The sequence below is a fragment of the Trachurus japonicus genome, chromosome 12 (assembly GCF_045865225.1).
Source record: "Trachurus japonicus isolate A0001 chromosome 12, Traja_1.0".
NCBI lineage: Eukaryota > Metazoa > Chordata > Actinopteri > Carangiformes > Carangidae > Trachurus > Trachurus japonicus.
In genome coordinates, this window is record NC_140918.1 from 11387680 (window position 1) to 11407289 (window position 19610).

At 43.2% G+C, this 19610-nt stretch overlaps 1 protein-coding gene across 2 annotated transcripts in view; it reads left to right on the top strand.

The window, feature by feature from the left end:
• The window catches only part of LOC146977159 (zinc finger SWIM domain-containing protein 6-like), a 46442-nt gene extending 27292 nt beyond the window's left edge, over positions 1-19150 (top strand). The window contains exons 2-14 of one of the 2 annotated variants that reach the window (XM_085793138.1): positions 551-907; positions 2219-2367; positions 2482-2632; positions 4161-4340; positions 5453-5629; positions 5775-5921; positions 6970-7116; positions 8899-9162; positions 11334-11469; positions 13832-13989; positions 14508-14671; positions 15085-15166; positions 16809-19150. In XM_085793138.1, coding sequence (XP_085649264.1) covers positions 551-907; positions 2219-2367; positions 2482-2632; positions 4161-4340; positions 5453-5629; positions 5775-5921; positions 6970-7116; positions 8899-9162; positions 11334-11469; positions 13832-13989; positions 14508-14671; positions 15085-15166; positions 16809-17671 — 2975 coding nt within the window. In that variant the 3' untranslated portion in view covers positions 17672-19150. The remainder of the gene's footprint in view (positions 1-550; positions 908-2218; positions 2368-2481; positions 2633-4160; positions 4341-5452; positions 5630-5774; positions 5922-6969; positions 7117-8898; positions 9163-11333; positions 11470-13831; positions 13990-14507; positions 14672-15084; positions 15167-16808) is intronic. The other variant, XM_085793139.1, reaches the window with a different exon arrangement.
• Positions 19151-19610: the final 460 nt, after the last annotated feature.

Consider the following 19610-nt stretch of genomic DNA (forward strand, 5'->3'; position numbering starts at 1 on the left):
GAGGGCCCCACTGTTCAGGAGCAGAAACAAGGGTCAGATGTTTCCCTTCAGGAGGTGGTGGAGACCAAAATCAGAGCTAAAGGACCAGATTTATCAGATGAAGACATAAATAAAGAGCCGTATTACTCTGTATCTGCAGGAAAGATTGATAATGTGTGGTGTGGTGTTGTGATGTCCCCAAAATAATATGAGAATGATTAAAAAAACTTGATAGAAACACAAACATGGTAGAAATGTATGTTTTTTGGGCGGTTTGTGTTAAAAAAACACTGAAACTCAGCCACACATCTGAACCAGCTCAGGGTCATTACTCATTTTATCTGTTCACTATTTCTATCTCTTTATAATTAGCTGCTTTGTCAATAGAGACACTTAACTGTACTTGAATTGAGCTCTTTCAGTGATACGAGGAGTTGGAGCTCTCAAACAGTGTATGGTTTGTGAAGGTTGTGTGAAGACAGAGTCCAGTACGGGGCCAAACACACTCCCAGTTGTGTTACCAGGCCGGGCCAGAGTGTGAACGCTGACCGTGTCCTTTGTGTCTCCTCAGGGTTTCACCTCAGCGGCACCGTCAGGGAACCGGCCACGTCCTCGGAGCCCGAGCTGGTCTGCAACGTGAGCGTCAGCTTCGACCGCTGCAAGATCACCGCGGTGACGTGCAGCTGCGGCAACAAGGACATCTTCTACTGCGCCCACGTGGTGGCGCTCTCGCTGTACCGGGTACGGAAGCCCGAGCAGGTCAAACTGCGCCTGCCCATCTCAGAGACACTTTTCCAAATGAACAGAGATCAGCTGCAGAAGTTCGTGCAGTACCTGATCACGGTGCATCACACCGAGGTGCTGCCCACGGCGCAGAAGCTGGCCGACGAGATACTGTCGCAGAACTCAGAGATCAACCAGGTTCATGGTGAGTGTGGCGTGAAGGACGTGTGGGCAGGAAAACGACAGTGTTCGGCACGTTACTTTTAAAAAGTAATTAGTTATAGTTGCTCGTTACTTTCCCCAAATGTTAATAGTTAGTTAATACATTATAAAAACACTTTATTTGACGCCTCTCTCTATAACGCATTATAACCATACTTATAATGAGTTATAATGCAGTTATAGCACTGTATAACTATAATCATAACACACTATAAAGCATTTTATCTTGACTTATAAGGTCAGGTATTATAATACGTTAAAATTGTTAGTAACTCACTGACAATGCCCACATTGATAGTGCATTATAAATATAGTTATAAGGTGTAATTATTGGCTTATAAACGTGTATAACTATCATTGTAAACACTCATAAATTATCATAAGGCTTTATAACAATAAGCATAACACATTATAGAGCATTATAACTCTATTATAATACTTGACCTTATAAGCCATTATAAAATGCTCTATGATGTGTTATGCTTATTGTTATAAAGCCTTATGACAATTTATGAGTGTTTATAACTATAGTCATACAGTGCTATTACTGCATTATAACTCATTATAAGTATGGTTATAATGCGTTATAGAGATAGGCATCGCATAAAGTGTTACCAAAGTAACTAATTACCAGGAAAAGTAACTATTGCGTTACCTTTTCTAATAAATTGCTCAAATATCTCAAATTACTTGGACTTGCCACCCTAACCCCCCATTTATCTGAAACTAACCAACTCAATCAGTATTCTTCTGCACAGACAGGCTCTGCAACGCACTGTATCACTCCGCCTCTTCCACACAGCTGATCCAAACAGCTGATAGGCGGAGTGATACAGCGCGTTGCAGAAAAAAAATACTGAGTGAGTTGGGAAAAAAGCTGTTTATCTGGAAGTAACCGACTAGTTGATGATTGAAAAAAAATGTGTATATAAAGCACGAGTGTATTATTATGTGACGGGACTTCTTGAGTCAAGTAACGGCGGATAACTGCACATTTCATTGTCAGCAACGGTAGTGGCGTTATAAATAACGTCTTTGATCACTCGTTACTGAAAAAAGTAGCAGTTAGTAACACTGTTCATTTATACCGGCGTTATTCTCATCCCTGGAAAACACACACAAGCAAATGCAGGTACAAGAGTTAGATTTCCTCTGTCCAGCTGCAGGCAGCCGTCCTGGGGGAAGACACACACACACATATTTATCTCTGCACACACGCTTGAATGTGTACTAGTGTACTAATAAATAAAAGCTGTGTATGATTTTGCTGATGATTCCTCATCGTTGGCCCCAGGAGCCCCAGATCCGACGGCGGGGGCCAGCGTGGACGACGAGAACTGTTGGCATCTGGACGAGGAGCAGGTCCAGGAGCAGGTGAAGCTCTTTCTCTCCCAGGGCGGGTACCATGGCTCGGGAAAGCAGCTCAACCTGCTGTTCAGCAAGGTAATAAAAGATCCTCAGTCAACAAAACATCACGCGCTGCAAACGAGGCGGCCGTTCGTCAGCGTTTATCTTAACCCCACTAACCCCCCCCGCCTCTCCTTCCCGTCTCCGCAGGTGAGAGAGATGCTGAGGATGAGGGACTCCAACGGAGCTCGCATGTTAACGCTGATCACAGAGCAGTTCATGGGCGACCCCAGACTGGTGCTGTGGAGGCAACAGGGAACCACCATGACTGACAAGTACAGGCAGCTGTGGGACGAACTAGGTAACCGTCAAAACACACACAAAGTCTGACACAATCACACAACACAACATCAAACCCAGAACAACATTTGTCTGCTGGTGCTCTTTTGTTTGCAATGATGCATTCAGTGTCCGTTAATTGCATGGGTATTTTGGGATTTTGCGCACAACAGACGTCAATAACGACTTACTCATTTCCAGTATTTTGCAACATATTATGTGCTGGTCTGTTTTCTCCAGTACTGGTGTTGCTCCACAGCTCTGACATATACTATATGTGAGTCCATCCAGATATTGGCTATAAATCTGTCATGGGTTATCATCAGATAGAGTGGCAGTAGGACAACAGGGATTCTTTGTTCCCTTTTTTCATGGCGTAAAAAGGGGAGTTTCCTGGTAGTTGAGGGAGAATCTCTGCTTGTGTAAGTTAAACATTCCTCTATGTGGTACAGTATACATTCCCATACTCCTCCACCTTTGCCTTCTGTCTGTGTGTTTATTATTATTAATGATATTCACACCGTTTCCACCACAGGCCTCAGGTGATGATTTAATTTGAACCATGTGACGATCTCAAACCTGTGACCCGGTAATGTAGCGTAACATGGTGGTACTTTAAAAATCGCACTTAGATGCAGCGCTGGAGGAGGCGGTCACATGCTGCATTTAAGTCCATATAAAAAAAACTGTTGTGTTTTAATGTTTAATCACAAACCTTCTTCTTAATAAATCATAAATTAGCCCCCAGGTTCAAATTCTGCCCCTTTTCGCTCTTTTTTTCTCCTTTATTTGGTCTGGTTTTATTCCTCCGCTGCTGGAGGTTGTTGCTCTGCGTTTCGTCACTCCGCTCGTTGTTGTCCTTGGCGCAGCCCTTAACAAAGAGACAGAGGATAAAGCCTCTCTCCCTCCTCCCGTCCCCTCCCCCCACCCTCATTCTTCCCTCCCCTGCTTCATTCACTTCCTCCTCACCTCTCTTCCGTGTCCTCCCCCCTTTTCCCTTTCCCCTCACTTCACCCCCTTTTCTTTGCTTCTCCCGTTTCATTTTGTCACCTGTCGTCCTTTTATTTATCCATCAACATACTCACCGTGCCTTTGTCCTCCAATCTGTGTCCTGTCTTTGTTCACTAGGAAAAAAAGAAAACCTTATTTTCTGCCTCCGGTTTCTCTGATTTAAACATTTCCTGCAATCATGAACTAATCAGTCCCATCAATTGTTCTGTTTGATTGAAATTTAGCGATCCAGTATCAGAAAATTGTGATGTTTTTCCCTTTTATTTTATTTTTTTGGGGGGGGGGGGCTATTTTAGTTTCCTGCGTTCACCTTAATTCTGAAATTACTGTTCAAACACAAAGAGCTGTGGTGAAGCTGGAAACTGAACTAAAAATAGCAGGTTGTGGAACAAAGAGAAGAGAGTTCGCCTCATATACACAGACTGATAAATGCCACTAAAACTGGAACACAATAGAAAGTAATGTGTGTGAGTCTGTGTTGTTGTGTTGTGTCTAACGGTGTGTAATATGGGGTGTGTGTGTGTGTGTGTGTGTTGCAGGGGCCCTGTGGATGTGCATCGTGCTGAACCCCCACTGTAAACCCGAGCAGAAAGGCTTCTGGCTTCGACAGCTTCGCAGGTGGAACAGCGTGGACGTCTGCCCCTTGGAGGACGGTAACCATGGCAGCGAGCTGACCAATCTGACCAACGCTCTGCCCCAGGGCCCTCCCGGCAACCCAGGTGAGATGACACCTGGCCGAAACACAGACATCACACCGCTTTATTCCCAAATCCTCCCTCACACATCGTGTCTGAACATTTCTTCCTCCTCCTCTTTCTCCTCCTGTTTCTGCTGCTGTATTAACACTTATGTCGTCCTTCTCTTCTCTTCTCACCCTCCCCCTTCTCTTTTAATCAAGTCTCCCTCTTTCAATCTCGTGCCTGCGAGCCTTATTACCTCTTTAGTGCAGCTAATAGAATGAGCCTCATAACACAGTTGAGGTCCCAGAGATTTCTGTGGCCTCTGTTTCCTGCGAGCTTCCACTGAAGCAGAGAGAAATACAGACACACAACAACGTTTCTATTAGATGATGATAATAAAGATGTTTTCAATGAGAGGACGAGCTCTGTTACCGCCGCCGCCACTGCTCCTGTTTGATCTAACTGGCCTACATTTGTTCTGGTAGGCTGGTGGTTTTCAAGTCATTCTGAGCCATAAAGGTTTCCTTAAATGTAAACAGGAAGCATAATGGTGCAGATTTAAGCTGTTTTTTTTATATGTTTTTATATATTATATAGTACATGTATAGGGAAATAGGGAAATATCTATATGTGTTTTGATTTTTTTGCAAATGAATAGCTGCATTAGCTGTTAGCTGCTCCTGTTTGCAGTGTGCCCATAGATATGGATATAGACATTGGCACGAATACAACTGTGTAACTGAAGAGAAGCAAAAAAACACAATGATTCTCATTCGAAGCATCTTTAAGGACGTTTTATTCTAATTGGACAAGGAGGATAATGATCTCCTCAGAAAGCGCATGTCACACGGAATTTAAAAATACACGTATAACGCCGGCGTGTCGTGTTTGACAGGGTTATGACTCAGAGACTGAGAATGGTTTTTGACGCTAATTGCAGAAATGGGGCACTGAGGAGGTTTTTTAAGTAGCTTAATTGCCTCCATGAGCTGTTTGTCACAGCAACTGCAGCTCCGACCGCTGATGTGCTGATAGAGCGGGCAAATCAGCCTCCACAGCACGCGCACACACACACACACACACACACACACACACACACACACACTTTGAAAACACCTGTATTAAAAAAAAGCTTTATCCGACTCTCTCAGACTCCCTCACTCGGCCTCACCGGACCGTGTTCACGCGGGCGATCGAGGCCTGCGACCTGCACTGGCAGGACCCCCACCTGCAGCACATCATCGCCGTGGACCACTACGCCAACTACTGTTACCATGACAACCTGGACAGCTCCCTCTTTGACGCCCGAGGGTGGCCCATGTGGCACGGTAAGAGAGAGTGTCTGTGTGTGTGTGAGGCTCATGTGGGTTTTTTGACGTGGTGGCGAGACAGGTCAGATTAACAGAGAGATCACACATCGAGGCAGGAAACGAAATGAAACGTCTGGTTCTTTATCTTCGCTCCGTCCCACAGAGCACGTCCCCACGGCCTGCGCCCGCGTGGACGCCCTGAGATCGCACGGCTACCCCAAAGAAGCGCTGCGGCTGGCCATCGCCATAGTCAACACACTGAGGAGGCAACAGCAGAAACAGCTGGAGTTCTTCCGCACTCATAAAAAAGGTCGGTTCATCCTCCATTAAGCCTTTTATTCTTTTAAAAACATTTTCATTTTTCTTTTGAAGGACTTAACTTGACTGAATTGATGCAATTTAGTTGCTATAGTTATGTATCTCAAACATTTTAATGATGGAGAATATAAAGGATGCAGCCTGTGTATAATACCAGTCATTTCTCGCTGTTTTCTTCTCACACCTTATTCAAATCTGCTCAGAAACAACTCCAGTGATCCATCAGAGAGAAGCCAGCCATCACAGATGTGTCAGAACATTTAATATTGGCCTATAAACGCTCATATATTCATGATTTCATATTTAATATGCGCTCTATCAGAGTTCTGCCGGAGCGCTGTCAATCATGATACAATCAAACCGTCCAAGAAATGAAAAAGTAAAGTTATAATTTACACCTTCAGCTTAAACTGACTGTGTTCTTTGATGAAGACTGGTATTTAGGCTCATAAATGCGGAAAAACAACAATAGTTTATAAAGTGATAAAAGCTGCAGAGCAATCAACACTACTGTACTACTAAAAGTGTTTTATTATACAATACCACAACTATATTGTTTGATTCATAAAACCTTCATTCACCATTTCTGCATTTTTATGTGTTTCAGTGGCTCTGACTTTTAAGACCTCTCTGCTCAGAAGAATAATCTGTGCTCTTAAAAATATCCTAAAATGAAATCTTCCTCCTCTCCCTCAAAATCAAGAATCTACTTACTCTGAAAAGTTTTACAGCTGGACACAGGATGAAAAGTCTGTTCTCGGTGTTGAAGCATGAAAACTTCAGGTTTCATGTTTCTCCTTTAGAAGTTGAACGTTGGACCTCGATTTGGCTTCCAAATGATTTGTGATCTCACAAAATGTTGCTGCTGCGTCCACGACTTCAACTTTACAGATGAGAAACTGTGCAAACATGTCTCCAACTGAACTTTTAGGGGCTTTAAATCATTATTCTTATTATAGTCTGTGTTGTCTCCTGACTGTTTCAGTGCAACACCACAGCTCATTAACAGTCTGTGTGTGTGTGTGTGTGTGTTATTGCAGAGCTGCTCCATAAAGGTATGACATCAGTGACGAACCTGGAGGGCTGGGTGGGCCACCCCCTGGACCCCATCGGCACGTTGTTCAGCACCCTGATGGAGACGGGTCAGGGCACCGAGGACGGAGCGGCCGTCCTGCTCGACTTCTCAGGTACACAAATCTGAATTTGAAAAAGTAAACAAAGCCGTCAGGGTTTAATGTGGCGCAGGAGAAAGTTATAAAGAAGCAGCGAGCGATTGACACAAGCAAACGCACAAAGACACAGTCCAGTGCTGCAGACCCAGAGCATACAAACACAAACACAATCGCACGTCCTCCTCCTGCCTCACACATTTACACTGCAGTGATTGCGTCTTCCTGTCGGAGCTGCGGGGCCTTCGGCTCGCAATCAGCAGTGATGACACGAGCGTGGTGATTGGCCTGCAGTCATCCTCCAATAACAGCTCATGAATAAGAAATGCGGCAGGAAAAACACTCCAATTAAAATGTATTAATTATGCAGGGAGCTCAGCAAGACGAATCTGAGCCCAGTGCAGCCTGAGAGGACGCGTCAGCTCTCACTCACTGTTTGTTTCTGCTGGAGAGGAGGCGGAGCGAGCGGCGACACCTCGAAGCCACTGGACGGGAAAAAAGTCAAAGTTTTCACTTAAGACTACTGCTATTTATATCTCTGTGTATGTGTGTGTGTGTGTGTGTGTGTGTGTGTGTGTGTGTGTGTTCATTAGGGACTGGTAACCCCCCTGGGATGAACTGTGAGGTCTGCCAAGACATCATTAAGCCATTAAAACACATGATTACCATCCTCAGGAGAACACACACTCTGGAAAAAAAGGAACAGCAGAATGAACAAATAGATCAATAGATCTATCAATACCGGGCTCAGTCAACATCCCATAGGGAGCGTTCTCCTCTAGAGTCATCGCTCACGCTGGAGCCGGGGTTCAACAGCATTTTATCAGATCTCGATCCGATTCTGAATCGATTTATCAAATCCAAATCACTTGGAGTCTTCGATCAGAGCCTTTTTTAGGTAGTTTGTTTGGGGACGCTTGTTTTTTTTCACCTCAAACAAACTATTTTAAAAGATTTATTGAAGGATTCAGATTCAATAAAATGCCATCGAGCTTCACCCCGGTCATCAGTCTTCTTGGTTTCTTAGCTGACGCCTGTGCAGTCAGAAGAACGACACTTTTTTTTGTGATCAATTTTTTTTTATTGAAATTTCCATTTCATTTTTTTAGCAAAACAAAAAGAGACAAACAAAAACAAAACAGAAATGTAACAAAAGTACACCTGACAGGGCATAACGCAGAAAGAAAAAAAAACAAAACAAGCAAAGCAAATGCCAAAAAAAAACAAAACACAAACAACAACAGCAAAAACAACAAAAAACACACAAAAAAACTTCAATTATAAGAAGGGTAGGCAAACAAATATAGATTCACAATACCCCCCCCCCCAAAAGAAATAGAAAAAAAACCAAAAAGTTGTATCCACTTATATAAAATTAAACTACAAAGAACGACACTTAAAGGGATAGTTCAACATTTTGGCAAATTGGGCCATTGCCATAATCCCTATAGTCATAGCAGTAGGTTCGTTACCTTTATTTGTCGGTGCAAGCTATTTTTAGAACGGCGGAGCAGAGCCGCGAGCTGGGATTTCTTGGTTTCCCTCATCAAACTCATCAAATACACAATCCAACAACTCCAAAACGCTCTGGTGGACAAGTTGTGACCTGCACATTCACCACGCTATGAGATAATAACAGAACGTTACCAGACAGAGTTGTTTTAGAGGGAAATACAGAGACTGCTTGATGAAAAACTGCCCCTGAAGAATGCATGAACTTGGCAATGGGCCAATTTGCCAAAATGTTGAACTATCCCTTTAACAGTCATCTCACCCTGCCCCTCCCCCCTCTTCCTCCAGGCTCGCTGGCTGCAGGTAGGAAGGCGGAGCATCCCGTGTCGCCCGCCTGTCACCGTTTCCTGGAGGACGGAGAGTCGTTCGTGTCGATGGCGGTGGAGACGGCGCTGATCGGCCTGGGCCAGCAGCGGGTGATGCCCGACGGCCTCTACGCCCAGGAGAAGGTGTGTCGCAACGAAGAGCAGCTGCTGGCCAAGCTCCAAGAGGTCGATCTGAACGACTCGCTGGTGAAGATCTTCCGGAAGCAAGCGCTTTTCCTGCTAGAGGGTGAGTCGGACTCAGACATGGTGATGCTTCACTGCTCCTTTTTGTCTGGTACATAATATTAAAGCAGAAGTAAGCGATATTTTTGTGTTAATATAAGTCTTAAATAGTTGTATCTTCCGACAGCAATCACTTACATAGAGTGTTTGGACCGAAACACGGGTCTGTCAGTCACTCTGCTCTGCTCTGAGCCCAGGAGAAAACTTTTCTCGTATCCTACAATTTTTATCCAATGAGGAGAGAGAACGGCATAAAGGGGCGGTCCTCTCTGTGTGTGCAGCCAAGGGATGCGCCTGAATGTGGTGACGTAGGGACGAGGACCAATAGATCCATGACGAGGGCGGGGGCTGCTAACTCCATCGGCTGACAAGAAGCTATGGTGCGTTCAAGGCAACTGGTAACTCGTGTTTTTCCGACCTGTGAAGTCGTACCAGTTCGATCTGGTACAAGTTCACGGGTTGGAAGTTACGAGTGGCCGTTATAGTGACTTTCACAGGTAAAACAGGTCGGAAAAACACAAGTGTGTTGCCTGGAACGCTACAAAGTCCTAAGTCGTGACTTGAAGCTGTAATTTACGGTTTCAAAAGCCTGCCTGGAACGCAGCATTAGCCAAAACGACCGGATCGCTTACTTCTGCTTTAAACTGAATATTTTCTTTATTTTTTTTACAATTAACAAATTTGAAGACGTCACCTTTGACTATTCCCTTGAGTGTAGAAAAGCATTTTTCTCACAAACAGCAACAAAAATGAAAGATTCTGACACCTGAAATGTTGAAATCATCGAATATTTGTTATTTTTTTGCTTAGAAAATGATTTCAGTAACTAAAATGATTATCAAAATACAAATTTTCTACTTTCACAAAACCAGGCTAGCTGTTTCCCTCTGTTTCCAGTCTTTATGCTAAGCTAAGCTAAGCTAACAGGCTCTTGCTTCATATTTACTGTAAATACACAAGATAATAAATCAACGTGTCGTCCATCACTCCACCCTCAGCGAACACAGTAACACGACAAATTTTCACACCCCGAACCACAACAAGGCAAGCTCTTTACTGTATGCGTGTGTGAGTGTGTGTGTGTGCTGTTTGAACTCTGTGTACCCGAGTGTGTGTTCTGTGTTTACACTCTGACTGTTTGTACTTCTATACTCGCAATTGTCTGATTGTTTTGTTTGCAGTGTCGGTCTGTTTGCTGACGTTGTGGGAATGAATGCGCGTGCGTGTGTGTGTGTAGAGTGAAGGGTACAATGAACCCTTGTGTGATTGTGTGTGTGTTTGTGTGTGTGTGTGTGATGTGGCTCATCATAGTGCTGCCAATGACAGAGCTGGTCGGCCTCTCACATGTGGCGTCTGCTAACGCTCAACATGCTCATCATTTATATATGTGTATATATATATTATATATATTTAGACATATTCACATACTGTATATACAATATGTATAAAATACATCTGAAAGTAGTAACCAGTGGTGTAACCAGCTGTTACACAAAGTGAAACCAGACTAAGACAACAGTTACACATACAGAAACACACCCTTTTTTTTTTTTTTTTTTTTTTTTTTACATTTCACATTGTCATTTCTTTGTTATATGATAATTCTGGCTCGCAATTATTATTGGCTGGTTTGCGAACTGACAGACAAAACTAATCCTATATTAAAGCTGCAGCCAGAGAGAAAGAGAAAGAGAGAGATGAACTCTTCACATACAAAAAGAAAAGCAATTAGAAACTAATATAAGTTATTGTATCTTTTCATTCTTCTCTGAGTTCCTCCACCCACAAAGTCAAATAAACTGCACACAGAAATAAAGGGTGGATCCATCGTGATGCGCTTTCTTAGAATCTGTCGACCTTCACTTCTTGTAATCTCCCTCTGCACTGTTTGAGTTCATGTTATTTCATGAGCTCTTGTGTGAGTGTGTGTGTGTGTGTGTGTGTGTGAGAGACAAAAGTCCTTTGGTGTTTGACGAACAGAAGTCGTCCTCATTCTGATACGCAGCTGAGTCATTCAGCTGGGGTCGCTCTGTGTGTTTGATCAGCGCTATCACAACCTGTTGACGTACCAGTCGGCGAAATATCTGCAGCACAAGGCCACGGGGCCGCTCACATGTGTCATAACTGATCTCTGTGTGTGTGTCTGTGTGTGTCTGTGTGTGTTGTGTCCTGCAGCTGGTCCTTACAGTGGTCTGGGAGAGTTACTCTACAGAGAGAGCGTCCCAATGCACACATTTGCCAAGTATCTCTTCACCTCACTGCTACCTCACGACGCCGAGCTGGCGTACAAAATTGCACTGAGGGCCATGAGGTGAGTAAAACACAACCCCAACAACACACCCCAACACACTGCCATCACTTAAAGCTGTTGTCTGTCCATGAAAAATACATAATGTCAATATTTCACCTGTTAATTCTCAATAGAGAGCCTAAGTGGAAGCAGGAAGTAAAGCTCGCCATGGGATCTCAATTCGGGAAAAAACTCCATGCAAGTGAACAGGAGTCAAAATTTTATTTCGTGATCCGATTGAATTGTGCCATGAGAAAAATATATGACCTCTGTCTATTTAAAACAAAGCGTTTCATGCCAACAAATCAGCAGTTTGTTGTAAAACTACTGTAAAATAAAATTCTGAAAAATCCGTAACCAGAAAGACTACAGGTCGCGTAGGTGAAATTAATTCTTCTGTTGCCGTTTTACGATAAACTGCTGATTTCTCTTCAGTGTGTGAATGTGTGTGTGAATGGGTGAATGCAATGTACTGTAAAGCGCTTTGGGTATCGTTCAGGTATAGTAAAGCGCTATATAAATACAGACCATTTACCATGAAACATGATGTTTTAAACAGCTAACGGTCATATATTTTTCTCATGACACAATTCAATCAGATCACAAATAAAATTTTGACTCCCATTCACTTAGATGGAGATTTTTTCGGAATTGAGGTCCAATGACGAGCGTTACTTCCACTTCCGCTTAGACTCTCTATGAGTGTCCACAGTTATGTTTTCTACGGTGGCCCTGACAGCTCAAAACACTGCAACATAAGAAAACAAGTGCTAACACAAATACGTCTTCTTCGGTTTACACAATAGAAGTGTTTTTCAGAGACACAAAAAAGCCACAGACCTGGCTAAAAGCCAAAGCTAAGCTAACCGTATACACCTGCAATAATATTTGAATCGTGCAATATTTGCGCCCACTATTTGTTTCCGTCCCTAGAAACACTTCTGTTTTGTTTTTTTTTAGTTGTTGTGTTTTCGTACGTTGCACTACATCGAGCCCTCAGGGCCACCGTAGTTTCCATGTTGTTTTAGCATAGACGTCTGCCAACAGATGTCCTCTTTAATATTGGTGATCTGCCAAAATCCAAACCTGATCTGATGTTTACATTTACCTAAATATGAACCTGACTGGAGGTGACAGTTGATGGTGAAACAGCAGCTGCAGCATCAGCCACTTGATCCAAATATTTGAGCTCCTGGTTCAAAAGTATTGATTTTTACTCCTCAGGTATTAATATCTAAATAAGATACTGTTGTGCTTAAAAACAGCTGAAAATGATTTGATTTGATAAATGAATTTGGCTGTAAGTGTTGTCACAGAGTGGAGACGGCGACACAGACAAGTTTTATTTTGGCCTGTGATCAAGTTACTGAGAGGAGACGCAGCTGCTACCAGAATGTTTTACATGCTCCTCTCTCCTAATGATAATTAGCATCGTAGCTTTGCAAACACATGCATTTTGCCAACCTCAGTGTCTGAACCGAGTCTCTAGTGTGACCAAATAGTCTCACACACACACACACACACACACACACACACACACACTCCCACACACTGATATACAGTGAAACGCTGCTCGGTGCAGTCGTAATGTTGTGCAGCTCTGCAGCACCGCAGACCGATCTTATTTTATCCTTTGTCCCAAATCTGCTAAGATGAGATTCATGTTCTTTCTCTGGAATCAGCCGCATTGATGTTTAAATTGATTGATCAGTGGGAAATTTGGAGACGATAGAAAGTTGTTCTCCTCCTCCTCCTCCTCCTCCTCTCTGTGCTCTCTGCCTCGGAGCAGGAGGCAGTCAGTGTGGGAGCTATCTGGGCCACTGTTTAATGACAAAACCTCCTTTTGCTGGAATATTCACTAAATAATTCAACGCCGCTGAAAACGAGTTTTAAAATATGTGTGAATAATAAATACATGCTGTTGCTTTCCTCTCTGACCGCCACAGGAAAATTTATTTCCTCCTGCCCAAATTAGACCCCTTTGATATATTTTTTTTTCATAATATGTAAATCTTTACTTTTTTTTTTTTAAATTCCCAACTTGAATTACAAAAGAGGAATAGGAAACTGTTGGTATCACGGCAGCTTTTACTGGATATATGTGGAGGGGGAAAAAAAAGGAGCTGAGCTGTTATTTTTAAACCTGTCTTTATTGTGGCCTGAGGCGAAGCTCCACCTGAGTTTATGTGGGCAGACGCGCAAAGGAAAAGTATTGATCGATTCTATAACAGGAGCATTGCTCTCTAATAACTTAACTTCACCTCCATGAGATCTTCCTCTGAGTCGACGGATCAGCTCCTGTGTGTTTTCGCCTTATCTCTCCACATCTAATAAAGTTTTTTTTTTCTTCTTTTTTCCCCTCCTCCTCTCTGTGGTCTCTCAGGTTGCCGGTCCTGGAGTCCACGGCCCCCTCCGGCGACTTGTCCCGGCCTCACCACATAGTGTCGGTGGTGCCCAACCGTTACCCTCGCTGGTTCACGCTCAGCCACATAGAGACCCAACAGTGTGAACTGGCCTCCACCATGCTCACTGCTGCTAAAGGTACACACACACACACACACACACCTACACGTAATTATTATTTACCAGAAATGGGGCGGAGGATTTCCTGCTACTGTTGTGTTAGACCAGTGACTCAAAGTGGGGTCCTTGAGAAGGTTCCTGGGGGCCCTATAGCGCAAAGAGAATAATTTATTTCCCACAATATTATTTCTATCTCTAAATCACGCAATGACTGTTAAGTGTGACTATTTTGGTCATGGGTTTCATAAACGTCTGAAAGGAAAACTCTTATCAGATGCAGAAACATGTGACAAAAGAAAAAAAATGTCCCTTCTTTATTAAAACAAATATATCTTTTATTGTAATGTGTCAAAGATCCGTTGAAAATGAGAGCAGTTTCATAACATTGCATGAAAGTAAGCTCTTATATTTCGGATTCCATGTTGTGTGTGTGTGGAAGTAAAACAATCCTGTTATGTAAAAATGATGCTCATCCCTACACTTTGTATAATATTTGTATCGATGTAATATTGTTTGTTTGTTTGCTGTGTTTTCAGGTGATGCCCGTAAACTACAAACAGTGTTAGAGTCCATCCAGAAGAACATCCACTCCTCATCCCACATCTTCAAACTGGCCCAGGATGCCTTCAAGATCGCCACTCTCATGGACAGCCTGCCGGACATCACACTGCTCAAAGTCTCCCTGGAGCTGGGCCTCCAGGTGAGCGACACACACACACACACACACACACACTTGGTATTAGGGGTGGGAGAAAAAATCAATTCACATAAATATCGTGATATCTTTTTTGACGATTTTTTATTTTTTTAAATATTGTGCAATGTGCATTTGTTAACCTTTTTATTTACATACAGAGAGTCCAGGTTTTGAAAAGGGTTTAAGTTCACTTTATAATGGAATATGTTAATTTATAGGCTCCTACAGTGTTTGTGTGCAGATAAATGTTAAAAATGCAGACTAAAAATCGAGAGAATCGGCAATATCGTAGAATCGCAATTTAAATCGAATCGCCATCCAAAAAATCGTAGAAGAATCGAATCGGGAGAAAAGCCTATCATCCCAGCCCTACTTGGTATCATGCAGACTCGGCGCTAACCCGATGTTCCCTACAGGTGATGAGAATGACCCTGTCGACCTTGAACTGGCGGAGGAGGGAGATGGTGCGGTGGCTCGTCACCTGTGCTACTGAAGTTGGTGAGTTTGTTTTTTCCCTTTGAAAAAGAAACAGAGGCAGATTTTACTGCTTGAATTTCCTACGTTTTCTTTATAATCAATGATTGTCACATGTATCTGGAATAAAAAGCTGAACTTTGAATGTTTTCAAGCAACAGAGTCCAAGATGTGCAAGTGATGGCTTCATACATGGTACATACAGAGAAAGTTAGCTGGTGTTGTTAATGGTTGCAGCTCGCATTAGTTTACACATTTGCCTTCCACGCTCCTGAGTTTCTGAATAACTGTCTTTCAGCAGCTCCATGTATTCGGCTTCAACATGCGGGGAAATCCAAAGCTTCATAGGCTGCTGTGTGTGTGTGTGTGTGTGTGTGTGTGTGTAGCAGCAGCTGCGGTCGAAGGAGGGAGGGGATTAGCAAATGTTAGCGTATTATAGCTACAAATAACTTTGGAGAAACGTACTTGTCCGCGATGTGACGTGTCCCCGCGGACGCCTTGAGATGTGGGAGATTTTTTGAGAAATACCAGGTCAGTCTTCACAAGGCCTTGGAAGTGGATTCGGGAGGCCACTCAGCAGGACGGAGGGGAATGACTGGCAGAGCAGTAATTATGGAAGATTGTAGGTTTGGGGCTGATTAAGTGGGCCTTATGTTTGGACCTGAATACTGAAACCCAGCGGCTGATTTCCCTGAAGTGGACAGGAAGCCTGGTCCGGAGGGGAAAACCCTCCTCCCTGATGATTCCTTGTGAATGTAAGGGGAGTGAAAAGGACTCCCTGTTTCTGTGAGCAGGGTTTGAATGGATTCATTGAGAACTTGCCAGTTGGTGATGTAGAGTGGGGCCAGGCCATATAATGTCACAGCATTAGAAATAGAATATTGAATTAAAGGTAAAAGGTCTTTGTGGAAGTATAGTGGCACATTTTGTTTGTGGGAATAAAATAAAGTCAGAGAAGACAGATCCTGGAGATATAATGTTGAAAGTAGGGATTCACAGTAATATGACCTGTATGTTCATAGTGGCTGGGTTTTAATCTTTTAAAGACATAAAGTCCTGTCATCTAGATAATATAAACCCCTCAAAATTCTTTAAAGGACAAGGCTGGTGACATTTTATATTTCCTTTCTTGTCAACAAGTTTCATGAAAATGCCAAAGACAATGACGTGTTAGTCCAACTTTTAATCATTTCTTTCCAAAAGTGGCACTCAGCTACAAGCTCCCAACCTTTAAAAAATACAGCTCACTGATATATAATTCAATTTTCAAGTGGACCGGAAAGTATGTATTTGCTGGGGACTATTTTTAGTGGCAGATTAATACACATTTGGTGGTAAGTATCAGGGGCAGCATGACGGTGATGCTGGAAACACCAGCCGATTGTTGGTTTCGGTCTTTTCATGGGATTTGTTAACAAAGAAAAGAACAGATCATCACTGGACTATTTGTTTCCTTTTTGTTTAGGCCATGTAATAAACAGCGTAAAAGATTTGGGAAAGTAGCACAAAGCATATAAAATAAAATAAAATAAAAAAGTAGAGGACCTAAGATTGAGCCCTGGGGAACACCATGATAAACGGGCAGAAAGAGAAGACAAGACTTTTCATCCAGACTTTTTTTTTTTTTTAATCTTTACTAAGATTTCTTTTCTCTCTGTCTCTCTAGGTGTGTTTGCACTGGACAGCATCATGCAGAGCTGGTTCACACTCTTCACCCCCACCGAGGCCACCAGCGTGGTGGCGAGCACAGTCATGTCCAACAGCACCATCGTCCGGCTGCATCTGGACTGCCACCAGCAGGAGAACCTGGCCAACTCTGCCCGCACCCTGGCCCTGCAGTGTGCCATGAAGGACCCCCAAAACTGTGCCCTGTCAGCCCTGACGCTCTGCGAGAAGGACCACATTGCCTTCGAGACAGCTTATCAGATTGTACTGGACGCGGCCGCCACGGGAATGAACTACACACAGCTGTTTACAATAGCGCGCTACATGGAGCACCGCGGTTACCCCATGAGGGCGTACAAACTGGCGACGTTAGCCATGACTCACCTGAACCTCAGCTACAACCAAGACACGCACCCGGCCATCAACGACGTGCTCTGGGCGTGCGCGCTCAGCCACTCGCTGGGGAAAAACGAACTGGCGGCCGTCATCCCCCTGGTGGTGAAGAGCGTGAAGTGCGCCACCGTCTTGTCGGACATTCTGCGGCGGTGCACGCTCACGACGCCGGGCATGGTGGCGCTGCACAGTCGCAGGAACTCTGGGAAGCTGATGTCCCTGGACAAGGCCCCACTCAGGCAGCTACTGGACGCCACGATCGGGGCCTACATCAACACCACGCACTCTCGGCTGACGCACATCAGCCCACGCCACTACAGCGAGTTCATCGAGTTCCTCAGCAAAGCCAGAGAGACGTTTCTCATGGCGCACGACGGACACATCCAGTTCACACAGTTCATAGACAACCTGAAACAGATATACAAGGGCAAGAAGAAACTCATGATGCTCGTTAGAGAACGATTTGGTTGAAAAAGGATCAAAAGACCAAACTGCCCTTTTCTTTTTTCTTTTTTTTTACTTGAGTCTCCTTTTTTTATCCTTTCTAACTTGAAGTGAAAATCCACTTAAAACAACGATCACACAAATCTTATTGCTATGATTTGGGACTGCTGGGTCTAATCTGATGATGAACTGAAGGGATGTAATTATATGCACATCATGTATAGGTGTGAGACCATTTTCAAAAAGCAGCATCAATGGGAGAAAAAAAAAAAAAGTTCTGCCTGCACATGTCCAAAAACAAAAGTTTTGGATTCCAGTCGGATCTGCAGCAGGTCACAATATGACACCCACAGTATGTGATAACGTATATATGATAATATCACATGATAAAACATCTCAAAACAATTAAAAATGCAAGAGGAAATGCATCAAAATATCAACAATACATCCAAAAAAAATGAACATGAATAATCAATAAATATACAAAATCCATAAGCTTAAAGTGAATATTAGACTTGGGTGGCTTCTATGTTTTCATACCTCAATAACTTCCTAATTATGAAGTCTAAAGTTTGAAGACAAATTTACTTGGGAGTCAGTGTGCAGGCGTTTATTCAGCTAACGTGATAATAAACAAGATAATTAGACTTTTTTCCGTCTGAATTGGAGCTGCACCAGTGTCACAAACAGATCCTGGGTTGGAAAAACTAATTAGACAGCCCAAGTTTATAGTAATGAGATATAAAACCTGCTTCTGGGTCGAATTTTCTCCTGAAATTGACAAGTTTGTAATTGGAGAAAGCAAAAAAAACAAAAAAAAGAAGAAAAAAAAATAGACACCTGGTCTTGATGTGTATAAAACCATTACATTTGTGAAAGCAGAGAACTGTCAATTCATGGAAGTTTGTGTGTTTTCTCCCTTTATAGTATGTATGAAAGCAGGAGAGTAAGAGTTTTTACACTGAGTATAATATCCTGTTTTGTCCAGTGGCAAAATGTCCACCTTGCACTCCTCCTACGTCCCTCAGCTAACGTTCACAGCCTCAAAGAGAAAAAACAAAACGGCTTTAAACCAAACGGAGCAACTCCATCTGAAGCGACGAGTACCTCTTTTTAAAGGATCCAGCTTTACTCAAACCCTCAACCCCCCCACCCCGCCTCACCCAGTCCTCTCCTCACCTCCCCGCCTGCTCAACGGAGTGAAAGTTAACAAAAACAAAACAAATCAAGAAACAAAAAGAAACAACTCCAAACAACAAATCCATGATCAGAATTCTTTTACTGGTCCTGCCATCTTCAGGCTGATTGTTTTTGGCTTTGCGGTGTTGTCTCAGACGTTCAATATGCTTATTTTACAGACGCATTTGTCACTGAAACGCGACGGCAAACGGTCACAGTGCTCGCTCTTGTGGAAACTTTGCAACTGTCAACATACATTCTCAGGGATTTCTCTAAAAAAACTGAAAAAAAAGAAAAGAAAAAAGAGACAAAAAAAGAAAGAGAAAAGCATTTTATTGTCTTGTATATATGAAAGTATATGTCTGAATATTGAAAAAAAAATGTATATGTTAACTAATTTATGACAGAATATTCTATGTAAGGCACAATACTTGAAGCTGCAGTACTTTTGGTTTTTGAAACAAGAAAAAAAAAAAAACATATCAGAAGGACTTCAACACGTTCGCCTTGCATCAGGGGCCAGTTCAAGCTGTTAAGTACACACAAGAGTACAACGCTGGCAAGGTTTGGCTCTGCAGACATGTAATGAACTGCAGAAAGTGTCTGCTCAGAAGACGGGACGGGGACAAGAGGACGCTCAGAGTGAGAACTGTACTTGAGAGCGTTGAGGACGGTGGAGGTCAGAGAGCGACGACACAAACCTGCCCTCACGTCTCCTCCTGCAGCGACTCGTTCACAAAACGAAGCTGTCCGACGCTCGGTGTCCACGCCTCCTCCGCACGAGACA